This window comes from Muscardinus avellanarius, assembly GCF_963383645.1.
Source record: "Muscardinus avellanarius genome assembly, chromosome: 11".
NCBI lineage: Eukaryota > Metazoa > Chordata > Mammalia > Rodentia > Gliridae > Muscardinus > Muscardinus avellanarius.
The window spans coordinates 5,779,379-5,793,540 of NC_137797.1; the positions used below are offsets into that span (position 1 = coordinate 5,779,379).

Below are 14,162 nucleotides of genomic sequence, written 5' to 3' on the forward strand. Positions count from 1 at the left end.
ACACACCTCTACACCAAAAAACCTGTTCCTAGCTTCTGCGGTAAAATATATCCCAAAGCAGCCAACCTTTCCCACAGGGAGAGAGCTCTCTGCAGCATTACTTGCTAAATAAATCTGTTCTCCTGCTAGGGAAGTCACTGCAAATATCTGGGGTCTCAATTTAACGGATGTCAGAACACATGCCAACAAGGATTTTAATTACCCTAGAAGAGAAAGATACACACAACACTGTTGATTAAATCACTGCCTGGCGCAGGGACTTCTGTCGTGCATCGAGCCAGGGCCTGCGCTGGGGGCAGCCACCTCACGAGCCACCAAAGCCGGCGCCTTCTGCACAGGGCGGCTGGGCTGCGTGGCGCGGCCTCTCACGGGAAGGACAGAGCAAGTGCTCGCCCGCTGGACCCTGGGCAGCCGTCAAGACTCCCAGATGTCCCCACACTGGCTCCACGGGCTCAGGGTTGGCAGACTGAGGGCAGAGCCTTGGCAGCCTTCCCTCTCTCTCTCTCTTTTTTAAATTAGCAGACTTTATTTTTTCGAGCAGTTTTGGCCAGGCGTGGTGGCGCACGCTTGTAATCCCCGCCCTTGGGAGGCGGAGACAGGAGGATCATGCAGGTTCGAAGCCAGCCTCACTGGCTTAAGAGACCCTGTTTCCAAATAAAAATATAAAAAGTAGGTCTGGGAGTGTAGCCCGGAAGTAGAAGGGCTTCCAGGAGCCCCAGTACCACAAAAAAAAAAAAAAAAAAAAAAGAGCAGTTTGGATGTATGGAAAGCAGGAAGTCCAGTCTTCTATAAGCCCCTCTGGCCCCAACACCCATTTCTCTCTGCTACTAACACCTCATGTGTACAGTGCTCCCGTCACCACTGATAAACCAGTGCTTGCATTAGCGGGCACTGGGGTCTCTCTGGGTGCCCTCCGTCCTATGGGCACGGACAAGCATTTCCTGTCACGTCTGCCCCACTGCGTCTCACAGCAGCTGCACTGGTCTACACCACTCTAAGGCTGGTCAGTCCATGGCGCAGCCAGGAGAGCCATGCAGAGGTGGAGCCGCTGGCCAGGGGCAGGGCCATGTTTACGAAAGGGGGAGCAGGGGGCTAAAAACCATCCGCCAACATATGGCTCCCCAGAAAAGCGGCCCTGTACGGGGGGCCGGCCTGGGGCCGGGAGTCAATCGCCACTGCCGACCAGGGCAAGTTATGTAAACTCCCTGGAGTCTTGGTTTCATTAGCTGGAATATGTTTAAGGAAATAACGACAGCGGCACGTCACTGGCTCCTGTGAGACCCAAACTGTACCACGCATGTAAACACTTGCCACCTTTACACAGGTCCCAGTGCTGCGGCCCCTAGGGCTCTGGGGTGCACAAAACTCTCTTCCCCTGACGGGCCCCGGCCCCCACGGTCCCGGGCACCAGAGTTGACTCAGAAGAAGCTGCCGCATGTCCACCAGGTTCCAGGGAAGGAGCGATACTGGCCCACAGCCTCAGAACCACGTCCAGGCAGAATCCAGGCTTTCCCAAGCTCTTACCTCTCAGCCCCTTACACCTACGTGTGGCCACGTGACTAAGTCCTAGCAAAAACCTGAGGGGAGGACCATGTGCGGCACCAAGGACAGCGCCTGCGGCGGGCTGCTGCCCTTAAAGCTCCCATCCTCCTTCCCTGCTGGATGAGGAGGCGGTGCTCCGCCACTGGAGGGAGTGGGAGGTTGGGCCCAGCCCGCCTGCCTCGGGCCCCTCGTGCTGGAGCTCCGCCAGCTCCAGCGGAGCCCACACGCCAAAGGACGAGCGCGCCCACGGTGGAGACAGAGCTTGCCATTTCTGCACGTACCCCACGCACGTGTGTCTTCTCGGGACACCCCCCCTTAATCCTGAACGGGTGGCTAGCTCACGGGGTCACCCACATATTTCCTATTCTTTCACAGCTCTAGGGATGGAGCCCATGGTCTCACACATGCTCAGCGCTCTGCCACCCAGCTCACCCGCCCTCCCGACTAATCCGCTACCTTGTCCTCATCACTTTTACTCCCTACACTCTGCATTCCAGCGCCCCTAAACACTTGGGGTCCACCCAACGCACTACGCTCTCCGGCCGCTGGGCCTGGAGCGTGCTGTCCCTCTCCCTGAACAGTGGTCATCCCTTCCCACACCAACACCACACCTTTTCCCAAAATTCACGCACTCAGCTTGGTCACCATGCCCCTGCCTGCGCCTGCCCCTGCCCAAAGCCCCCAGGCAGGGATCCTGGGTCTCCTCCAGTGCCTGTTCCCAGTGTCTGCCTGTATGGGCTGGCTGGCAGCAAGGCCTTGTGGGTAAAAGAGCAAATGCTGACTGAGTTGGGAGATCCACCCAGCACCACCCAGCACTCCAGAAGATGAGCAAAACCAAACGAGGAATCGGATCTCTCCTCTCCGTAAAGCACGCACTGAGATGGGGTCTGCCAAGAGCCTGTTGGGAGTGGCTGGGCTAGAATACGTCGAGAAAAGCCTGGCTCCCTCCATCAGGATCATTCTTGAAGCCCTGGCATATTCCAGGGGTTCAGCTGACAATTCCACTATCCCTCCCTAAGACAGACTCAAAAGCCCACCCCCAGCGGGGCTTGGTGGTGCACGCCTGTAACCCCAGCACTTGGGAGGCCAAGACAGGTTGAAGATAGCCTCAGCAACGTAGTGAGGCTCTCAGCAACCTAGCTAGACCAGGTCTGAAAACAAAAAACAAAGCTTGGTGTGTAGTCCAGAGGCAGAATGAATGCTCCTGTATGGAATCCCCAGTCAGTCAGTCTGTCTGTCTCTCACACACACACATACACACACCCCTTCCCCTCAGGTGCCATCTAGATCTGGGCGGCACAACTGCTCCGTGATTCTGGAAGACAGACAGAAAAGCAATCACAAAGACCACCCCAATGTACCTTGACAGGTGTCAATCAAAACATCCACCTGTCTAAAGATCCCTAGACGGAGCAATTTCTCACGGGCTTCATGAGATTTCCGCATTACCTGTAAGAGAAGAAAGCAGAGCATGAATCTCTAAGCTACAGAAAGAAGCACAGGAGGCTGTGACCAGACAGCGTGTCCCCAGGAAGAGGGCACTGCCCAGACCAGAAAGTCCTACTTAGACCTGCAAGCCAGCAGGGGCACGGAGCACACACGCCCCCTCCGGTTGGAGACAAGGCACGCAGCACCAGGCCACCAGTGCTTTCCTGGGAGGGCGCAGTCAAGTGTGACTGAGGTTGTTTGTTGAGATGTGTGTGTGTGTGTGTGTGTGTGTGTGTAGTTTTGGGTAGTTTCGACTTGGGCATCGATGTTAAGCACTGCTCCTGCTCCCACTCTTCCACGCCAACAGCACTTCTTTCTGTCGACAGGAGGCTGTTCTTGCTGCAAGGACAACCAGAAAAGGACGAGCAGGAAAAGCACTGGGGGCAGAATAGGAAGGACGTGTGTGGCTAGCGAGCCTGGCTTCCTCCCGCGGGCGCAGGGGTCAGGCTGCTCGGCCGGGGGACTCAGGCTCAGGCTTCCTGGAGAAGAGCTGGTCCCCGCATGAGCCTGGAGTTCTGCTCAGAGGAGACTGGACAGGCAGGTGAGGGCTCCTGCAAGACCACGAGCGGGGTGGAAGGGCGTCTCACAAGTCAGGGCTGAGGCTGAGGCTGCTGCCGCTGATTCCACGGAGGACACAGAAGAGGAAGGACTATAAAAACGTTTAGCTCTGGCCTCCTGCCTGGCTAGGGAACAGCACCACGGGGAAGTCAGAGGGACCGAATTACAAGTCCTGGCCGGGACTGGAAGTCCCGTGACTTCGATGCGAGCCACAGAGCTGGAGAGGCCCACAGTGATGCCGGGGCTAAAGCTCGGCAGCGACAGGGCTGGACCTGAGCCCGGGGTGCTCTGCGTTTAGCTGAAACCAGGGACGTGGACGAGCTCACACAGCAGTGTGGATGCTACAGCCAAGGATGGTCACGGGGAGGTGCCAAGGGCCTCCCGTGAAGGTGAGAGGCGGTAAGCAGCCCAGAGGACAGAGCTGCGTCCAGAAGACAACCACAAGCAGGAAAATACACGAAGAACCTGGAGCGGGGCGACACTCCTCTCCAGACAGGGCCGCTCACTCGGTGCCCCAGGAGTGCGGGACGCCGCGTCCCTCTGAGAACACGTGGGTGCCAGCCAATAAAGTGGCCCATAACCCAGTAACCCCACTTACAGGAACTTATCCTGAGATGTCTGTTATATACAGACAACAAACATAAATGACAGTGTTTACTGCAGGATTATTTATGAGAAGGGAACACTCAACTTGAATGTCTGTCAAAGGAGAAATGCTTAAAACAAATGACACACAGTCCCTGCAGTGAGGCACCACCCACCACAGGCCGCTCTGTGCTGGCACCCAAGACACCGTGATCTAGAGCCGCAGGCTCAAAGCCAGCGTGCACCAAGTAAGAGAGCATCTATTTCAAAATAAAAAGTAAGCCAGGCGTGGTGGCGCACGCTCGTAATCCCAGCATTCGGGAGGCGGAGATCCGAGGATCGCAGTTTGCGGCCAGCCTCAGCTACTTAGTGAGACCCTGTTTCAAAATAAAAAATAAAAAATAAAAAATAGGGCAGGCAGTGGGTATAGCTTGGGGGTTGAATGTCCCTGGTTCCATCCCCAGATCCCCCCAAAAACAAAAAGAAATGAGATCCAAAAAATAGGGCTGGGGGTGTAGACTGGAGGTACAATGCCTCTAGGTTCCATCCCCAGTACTGCAAAAATAAATTAAAAATTAAAAAATAAAAAGGGCTGGAGGACCAGGCGTGGTGGCACACACTTATAATCTCAGTACTTGGGAGGCTGAGACAAGAGGACCATACAGGTTCGAAGCCAGCCTCAGCTACTTAGTGAGCCTCTCAGCAACTTAGTGAGACCCTGTTTCCGAATAAAATATAAAATAGGCCTGGGAGTGTAGTCCAGAGGTAGAAAGCCCTTGGGGTCCATCCCCAGTACTACAAAATAAAATTTAAAAAAAGGGTCCAGGGATGTAGTTCAAAGAGAGAATGCCCCTGGGTTCAGAACCTAGCAACACATACATACATACACACACACACACACACACACACACACAATTTATGACAAAAAAGGAAAGTAAAGAAGATGTGAAAACTAGGGTCAGTGTGACAGCTGCCCGTGCCCATCTGAGTGGCCGACACATCCGTCGGCCTCGTCACCTCTGGACAGTGGGCCAGGAGCAGCCAGGAATATGTACAAACACTTTGACAATCCTCTGCACCATTTAACTTGTTTGCCTGTTTTATTAGACTGCGCGTATATACTACCTTAATCTTTTAAAAATGTAAACCTTTTCTTTTCATGAGAATATGTCCACAGTCCTGAACACCACTGAAAGCCAGGTACAGAAGAGAGCAGAACTGAGCCGGCTGAGGCTGGCCACCCAAATGCTCTGTGCCCGGCACGGTCAGTATGGCCCACGGGCAGAGGGACGTAAGAAACCAAGAGGGTGCGCGGCAGGAAAGCCTGCACCGCAAGGTCAGGGGCCGGGGAGGTGGCGGCCGTGAGCTGAGCGCTCAGTCGCTGGGGCGCGAGGGGCCTGAGGGGGAGCGCAGCAGACCACTGGCGCACTCAGCCCCGTGCCTGGGAGGGGCGGCTGGAAGAGTCGCCAAGAAATGGGACAACTGGCTTCTTCCGGTGATGCCAGGAAGTAAGTACAAATGCAAACACACCTCTAGTCTCCTCTGGGTGGAGACAGGTCTCTGTGGGCGGGGCCTCTGGGTGGAGACAGGTCTCTGTGGGCGGGGCCTCTGGGTAGGAGCCAGGTCTCAATGGGCGGGGCCTCTGGGTAGGAGCCAGGTCTCAATGGGCGGGGCCTCTGGGTAGGAGCCAGGTCTCAGTGGTGGGGCCTCTGGGTAAGAGACATGTCTCGGTGGGCGGGGCCTCTGGGTAAGAGACATGTCTCGGTGGGCGGGGCCTCTGGGTAAGAGACATGTCTCAGGGGGAGCCTGGAGTGGCTACTCCAGCTTTGAGTTCCAGGTTCTGCAGAAGGGACCTGGAGAGAAAGGGAGGTAGCGATCACACTTACCTCGATGAGGTTTTTAGCCTTAAAAACATCTCCAATTTCACAAGTGATGATGTCATCTTTAGTCCTTCCAAGTCCATCGAAGTGAACATGCTGAACCACCACCTAAAGGAGCAGGGGACGCTGGTCAGCACGCGAGGCCCCGAGCCGAGAGATAGCCACCTGAATTCAGTTCAAGGTTGGTGGGTTTTGTTTTTGTGGCACTGGAGATGTAACCCAGGGGTCTTCTACCTCTGAGCCCCACCCCAGCCCTATCTTCTTTATTCTGAAATAGGGCCTTGCTAAGTTGCTGAGGCCGGCAGCAAACCTGTGACCTGGTGTCTTTAAGTACGAACCCACTTGTTACTCCTGGGCTCCATCCTTAACGTCCACAGACTCGGCCTCCGCCAGGTCTGGAGCTCTGTGAACGAGAGCTGGTCTCCCCGCCAGACACCCAGGAGCGTGTCAGCCCTGCGCCAGGCCTCGAGGCCCCTCGGCCTTCCCGACACCTTCCCTGCCGGTCTCCTTAACTGTGTGCGCCACACATGACCTTGCAGGGCGCGCACAGCGGGCAGGGAGTGCCCCTCCGCCCTGTCCTCACTGCAGAGTAAGCTCTTCAAGGATCAGAGACGTGCCACTCGCATTTCAAAGCAGAAAAATTTACCCGAAATTTCAGTTGAGTCCTGAAGTCGTTTTGTTATTTCTTTCTGGCAGCAGGGACTATAAGTACGCGTCCAAGCATGATTTGAGCCTGCCTTTGAAATACTTTTGGATTTTTAAAGAGAATAAACACAAAAATGTGTTTTCCTAAGCAGCCCCATAATTCCCCCAAAACGACTCCTCACAGGCGAGAAACGGGTCCCTGAGAGCCAGCAGTCCTCCTGCGGGAGCCAGACACAGGTGAGCGCAGCCACGCGGCCTGGGGTAGAGAGCCCGGGGGCGATTACCTCAGGGTCGGACACAAAACTCACGTCTTTGTTTTCCAGAATTTCCTGTTTGGCTTCAGGTTCGACTTCCACAAATTCAGCTTCTTCACCTAGTCCTCCAAAATCAGGCCCGCTGGAAGGAAGGGGCTCCAGACTCTGAGGGGAGAAGAACCACAGAGAAACAGACTTTACCACTCTCTGACAGTGGCTGCAGGCGGTGCTCCGCCAAACTCAGGGCGGGTGTTCCCCCTAGTGGAGGAAGCTGGAGACAGGAAGGGGAACGGGAACAGAAGGCGGGTCTAAGCTACTGTGGATGTGCGTGCGCACTCTTGGGTTGGTGCTTAACTTGGGGTCGGCTATATTATTAGCAAATTTTAAAAAAGACTAGAAATGAAAAGGTCGTGCACAAACCCGAAATGACTATGTCAAGAACTGAGGATTATAGCCAGCAGGGTGGCATATGCTTGCAATCCCAGCACTTGGGAGGCTGAGACAGGAGATCACAGCTTTGAGGCCAGCCTCAGCAACCTAGGGAGACCCTCAACAACTTAGTGAGACCCTGTTTCAAAATAATAATAATAATAAAACTAAAAGGGCTGACGGTATAGCTTGGAGGTAAACCTCCCTAGGTTCAGTTCTTAGTACAAGAAGAAAAAGAAAATAACTAAGAATTATGAGTAATCTAAAGGTACATGAGTTTATCACTAATCTAAATATATGAACACAAGGCCCATGTAAAGGAAAATTTTTTTTAATTTATCAGAGAAAACAAAAACCTTTGCTTTCCAATTACTACATAGAGTATTCTTTTTTTTTTTTTTTTTTTGTGAAATTGAGGATTGAGCCCAGGGGCATTCTACCTCAAAGGTATACCTCCAGCCCTATTTTTTATTCTTTATCTTGAAACAGGGTCTAAGTTGCAGAGGGCCTCACAAAGTAGCTGAAACTGGCTACAAATCTGTGATCCTCTGTTCTCAGCCTCCCAAGTATTGGGATTATATGTAGCCCTGTTCTATTTAAGTATCCTAATTTATAGGATTAAAATTGTATTCCTGCTGGGCGTGGTGGCGCACGCTTGTAATCCCCGCACTTGGGAGGCTGAGACAGGAGGATCACAGGTTCACGGCCAGCTTCAGCTACTTAGTCCCTCTGCAACTTAGTGAGGCCTTTTCAAAAATAAAGAAAAATTAGGGCTAAGGGTGTAGCTTGTAGGTAGAATGCCCCTGAATTCAATTCCTAGTATCACCAAAAAAAAAAAAAGTATACTTTTAGAATAGCTATGGTGACAAAAAAAATTACTAAGAAGGCATTTTGTTTAGACCCAAAAAGATTTTTCTTAATTGCAGGAACTGCCATTTACATTAAAAGACACTGCATATATTCAGACAACAGGCCAGGGAGCAGTCACCTCCGGCTGTCACTACCTCAAAACAAAAGCGTCTTCTGAATAGTGCTCGTGGGCGGGCCTGGGCAAGCGCGGGAGGACGTAAGAATACACAGGCAGTAAGGTGGATGTGGCACATTCGCTTACGCATACAGTATACAGTAACATCCCATTCTGCATGTGGGGCAATGGGGAATGGGTTCACTTTTGGTGTTTTGTCTAACAAGAACGTACCGAGTGCCTACTGCATGCTAAGCTGGGCTCACACCAGTGAGCAAACCACCAGGTCACTGAGAAGGAGGCTGATTTTACATACGTTAAAAAAAAATACAGCTAGGCGTGGTGGCGCACGCTTGTAATCCCCGCGCTTGGGAGGCAGAGACAGGAGGATCGCGCAGAGACAGGAGGATCGCGCAGAGAAAGGAGGATCGCGCAGGTTCAAAGCCAGCCACGCGCGCTGGCTTAGAAGACCCTGTTTCCAAATAAAAATGTAAAAATAGGTCTGGTAGTGTAGCCCAGAGGTAGAAGGGCTTCCAAGAACCCCAGTACCACCAAAAAAAAAAAAAAAAAAAAAAAAACAAAGACCGATGATGACAAGCAAAGAATGTACAGCTACAGGACACTACTCTTTATTTTTATTGTATAAAATTTAAAAATGGAATCATTATTAATCTCCAAAATTATCACCAAAGTTAAGAATACATGCATATTCATTCTTCTTAATCTGAATGCTTAGTAAATAGACTCTGTCCAGGCACAAAGTTATGATCCATTATGCTAAAAAAAATTCCTTTCCTTTACAGTTCCTAAAATCTCAAATCATTAAACAAAGTCCCCAGAGGCCTACCAGACCCACAAGTACTCTTTACACTGGACGCTGACCCGAAGGTCCAGAGCTGCTGTCACTACAGATGCAGAACCACGGAAAAGCTTGTTATTTTAAAGTCCCTTTTTGACCAATGGACAGCCACACATTCAGCACATGTTATTAAGATATTACCATGTGACAAGCACTTACAAGGTCTTCTCCCTTGCAGAACTCACATTCTAGTGTTTGGAACAGGCATGGGATAAGTATTTGGTAAATAAATTTAGGGTTTTTTTTTTGGAGGGGAGGGTAATGGGTATGGAACCCAGGGGTTCTACCTCCAGGCTACATCTCAGTCTTGCTAAATTGCTAAGGGCCTTGCTGAGTTCAGGATCTTGCTAAATTGCTAAGGGCCTTGCTGAGTTGCAGAGGCTGGCCTTTATCCTGTGATTCGCCTGTCTTGGCCTCCTAAACACTGAGATTACAGGCATGAGCCACCAGGCCCAGCTGGAAAATAAATTTAAATAAGTACTGAATCTGGTCTCTAACATTAAACATATCGGTCTACCAACATGTCAACAAGTTTTGTTTATGAGCCCCATGTGCCAGCACCGTGCAAAGCAGTGAAACAAATTTGCTGAGTTATGAACAGCATCTTTAAAGTGAGACAGAAGAGTCAAAGAGAAAATATGGCAATGTGTAACAGATATTAATGATAAACATTGTCTCACAAAACATCTGTTTCACAAAGCATGAAAATACTAAGTGGCAAATATCATTTTTTTATGAGTCCTGATGAAAACACTAGAAAAACACTGGCCAGCTGGACAGAAAGAGCAAACTTAAGAACTGAAAACATTTTCTTGCCAAAACACTTGTGAACAGAGCAGGATTTACACAAAAGAGTAAAAGCGGAGATTTTCTTTTTTTTTCGGGGGGCGGGGGGCTGTATCTCTAGCACCTACAGCAGTCCCCAGTGCGTAGTGGACCATCGACAAGCATTAGTGGAATAGATGAATGAACGCCTAGTTAAGTAAGATGCAGGTCCTACAGTATCATCTAAAGACTTGGAATCCAGCGGGATTACACAAGGCGAACAAAGCTAAAACAAGACAAAATTTGGTGGCAAGAGAAAGAACATGCCAAGAAAGGGGGAGAGAAAAAGGCAGTTTGCACAGAGAGCAACTTGAAACGGGTTCTAAAGTTGGGAATATTTCGCTAGCTAAAGCGGGGTGTAGAGTGAGGGCCAGCAGAAATGACTGTGGCGGCACAGTCCCAAAGGCGCCATGCCCAAGGGTGCTTGGTATGAATGAAGAGACGTGAAAGGGCACTTAAGGCTGACTCAGGAAGCCAGGCTGAATGGATGTCCAAATCTCTTCTGGAAGCTGATGGGGAATCACGAAAACTTCTGCTCAGAGCAAATGAAACAACCCGTATTGGAGGGGGAAAACAAGTGGCGCTAGGACTCCAGAAGTCTAAGTTTTAGGGCGACATTCTGCGGCTGTGTGTGTGACCTTGGACAAATAAGTCACTTCTGGCTCCCAGTTAAGAGTACAAGAAAGGAGAGCCGTCTGGCAAGCAGTTCGTATTCTACAAGTACCCAAGTAAGTACTGTTCAATAAAACTGATGGGGCCCTTGGAAGGCTGACTTAGGAGGGTTGCAGGTTTGAAGACAGGCTCGGCAACCTGGCGAGACCCTTTTTCAAAATAAATAATAAGTAGGGCTGGGGATGTAGCTCAGAGGTGGAAGGCCCCTGGGTTCAATCCCCAGTACAAATAAAGAAAAGAAACACCTGGAGGTCAATGCCAACAGATGAAATCAAAACAGTGACCTAAAGTTCCACGCCCCCAAAACAAGACTCAACTTCTTTTATTTAAGAAAAATCAAGAGAGAGGGGAAAAGGCAAACCCCCCAAATCGTCCATTTTAACTGACACTCCAAGGAAGCCCCCGCCGCCTTAACCTTTACAATTAAAGTAACTTTGAAACGGCCCGGTTCGGGGCCTCCATTTCCCTTTCCCCCGCCCATCCGTCAGTAAAGCTGGATTCCTCTGCTCGGCTGACGGGGACGCGCCTCTACTTCAGAAAACGAGGTGCGGCCCGACCTGGACCCGCAAAGCGGGTCGCCTCGGCCTGCTCCGGGCGGCGCTTCCTGGGCCGCCGACACGGGGTGACCTTGGGCGAGACGCGAGCCTCCTCTGGACTCCGGGCTCCCGCCCTGGCTCCCGCCAGCGAGCCCCGCGCTTACCCGGGCGTGCACCGTGCCCATGGCTCCCTCTCCGGCCGCCGCCCGCCGAGCTGCCCCGGCCCGCCGAGGTTCGCCCGGCTGAGTCCGCGCTGAGCGCCCGGGATGGCCGCGCGGCGGGTCAGCGCAGCGCTCAAACGCCCCCGGAGGCGCCCCTGGGCGCGGCCATGATGCCCCGCCCAGTCCCCGCCCCTTGGCTCCCACGCCCTCGCTCATTGGTCCTTATGAGCCCGTGACCGGATGTTTGATAGGACGCCGGGAAAACCTGCGGACAGGAGACCGCGCAAGCGCAGAGAGCTCAGTGACGCCTGCGTCGGTGCTGGCGCGCGGAGGGCGGTCGGCTGAGGGTCCTGCGAGGCTGCGGAGGGCAGAGCCTCTGGCCGCGTGCGCCCGGCCGGACATTGGAGCCCCAGGCAGTGTCCCCTGTGTCCACGTGAAGATGATGGTCTCACAGGCACCAGCACAGGTCCTGGCCCCATGCAGGCGCTCAGGAGTATTTGCTTCCTGGGCGAGGGCTGCCCTGCCCCAGGCCAGGGCAGACAGGCGGCGCTCAGCCTCAGCTCCCAGCAGAAGTTACCTGTCCCCAAAGACAGGCTCGCGAGATGAGAGAGGACTAAGGAGCAGAGAGGTGTCCTGTGTTCCTTCCTTTGCCCGCAAATCAGAGCACATCAGAGCCCCAGGCTTATTCATAGTTCCATAAGCAGAGCCTGGCTCAGTACAGTGTACGCCGTCATCATCCACGGTGTCACACCAGAACTACCGGAGCCGCTGGAGCCCCACGGTTGGGCGCCAAAACTGACGGTGTGAGATGGAACCGCGAGTTCTTGTTCTTAGCTACTTTAGAAAAGAGTGGCCAGAACTATGTTGCAAGCTTACACAACTTTTATTATTACAAAGGTAGAAAGAAGGAACAGAATATTAAAAAGCACTACATCAGAGAGTGAGAGTGGAGTGCCTTGAAAATAAGGCACTGAAGTTTTTGGATACAGAACAGTTTTTATAAAGATTTATTATCTTCCATCTTGCTTAGGCAATAGTCTTCCTGGCCTGACATAGGTGTGGATCCAGCCATTCTCTCTGGTACAAGTGTTTTGATATGATCAGAGGATTTGCTTATCTTACACCCTGCTTGACCAAGAGGCTTCTTGTAGGTATAGGCCCAAGCCTTTGTTAAGAGCCAAAATGTGTTGCTTGATTCACAAAGTCAGGGGTCATATGGTATCTGCCTCCTTTGAGGAAGGCCTGTATCATCCTTCCATGTTCTTGGGGAGTTTTAGCCTATCTGCTAAAAGTTATTTATTATGGAAACCTGTCTTTAAAATATGAAGGCCCTAGCGAGGCCGGCATCGGAGCCTGCCGTGAGGCATGACCAGTGCTGGGGCCTCCAAGGCCGGGATCGGAGCCTGCCGAGGGGTTAGGCTGGTGCTGGGGCCAGCGAGGCCAGCATCGGAGCCTGCCTTGAGGCAAGGCCGGTACTGGGGCCTCCGAGGCCAGGATAAGAGCCTGCTGAGGGTTTAGGCCGGTGCTAGGGCCAGCGAGGCCGGCATTGGAGCCTGCCGTAAGGCAAGGCCGGTGCTGGGGCCTCCGAGGCCAGGATAAGAGCCTGCCGAGGGGTTAGGCTGGTGCTGGGGCCAGCGAGGCCAGCATCGGAGTCTGCCGTGAGGCAAGGCCGGTACTGGGGCCTCCGAGGCCAGGATAAGAGCCTGCCGAGGGGTTAGGCCGGTACTGGGGCCAGCGAGGCCGGCATCGGAGCCTGCCATGAGGCATGACCAGTGCTGGGGCCTCCGAGGCCGGGATCGGAGCCTGCCGAGGGGTTAGGCAGGTGCTGGAGCCAGTGAGGCCGGCATTGGAGCCTGCCTTGAGGCAAGGCTGGTACTGGGGCCTCGAGGCCAGGATAAGAGCCTGCCGAGGGGTTAGGCCGGTGCTGGGGCCAGCGAGGCCGGCATCGGAGCCTGCTGGGAGGCATGACCAGTGCTGGGGCCTCCGAGGCCGGGATCGGAGCCTGCCGAGGGGTTAGGCCGGTGCTGGGGCCAGTGAGGCCAGCACCAGAGCCTGCCGTGAGGCAAGGCCGGTACTGGGGCCTCCAAGGCCAGGATAAGAGCCTGCCGAGGGGTTAGGCCGGTGGTGGGGCCAGCGAGGCCGGCATCGGAGCCTGCCGTGAGGCAAGGCCGATACTGGGGCCTCCGAGGCCAGGATAAGAGCCTGCTGAGGGGTTAGGCCAGTGCTGGAGCCAGTGAGGCCGGCATCGCAGCCTGCCGTGAGGCATGGCCGGTGCTGGGACCTCCGAGGCCAGTATCGGAGCCGGCCAAGGGGTTAGGCCGGTGCTGGGGCCAGCGAGGCCGGCACCGGAGCCTGCCATGAGGCAAGGCCGGTACTGGGGCCTCCGAGGCCGGGATTGGAGCCTGCCGGGGGGTGAGGCCGATGCTGGGGCCAGCGAGGCCGGCATCGGAGCCTGCCGTGAGGCAAGGCCGGTACTGAGGCCTCCGAGGCCGGGATAACAACCTGCCGAAGGGCTAGACCGGTGCTGGGGCCAGCAAGGCCGGCATCGGAGCCTGCCGTGAGGCGAGGCCAGCATCAGAGCCTGCCGTGAGACATGGCCAGTGCTGGGGCCTCCTAACCCGGAAACGGAACCTGCCGAGGGGTTAGGCCGGTGCTGGGGCCAACAAGGCCGGCATTGGAGCCTGCCGTGAGGCTAGGCCGGTGCTGGGGCCTCCGAGGCCAGGATAAGAGCCTGCCGAGGGGTTAGGCCGGTGCTGGGGCCAGT

At 53.8% G+C, this 14,162-nt stretch overlaps 1 protein-coding gene across 1 annotated transcript in view; it reads right to left on the minus strand.

The window, feature by feature from the left end:
- The window catches only part of SAMM50 (SAMM50 sorting and assembly machinery component), a gene marked incomplete at its 5' end in the record, with an annotated part of 29,161 nt that extends 17,739 nt beyond the window's left edge, over positions 1-11,422 (minus strand). The window contains 4 exons of the mRNA XM_080706515.1: positions 2,904-2,991; positions 6,060-6,161; positions 7,007-7,117; positions 11,402-11,422. Of these exons, the coding sequence (XP_080562641.1) occupies positions 2,904-2,991; positions 6,060-6,161; positions 7,007-7,117; positions 11,402-11,422 (322 nt within the window). The remainder of the gene's footprint in view (positions 1-2,903; positions 2,992-6,059; positions 6,162-7,006; positions 7,118-11,401) is intronic.
- Positions 11,423-14,162: the final 2,740 nt, after the last annotated feature.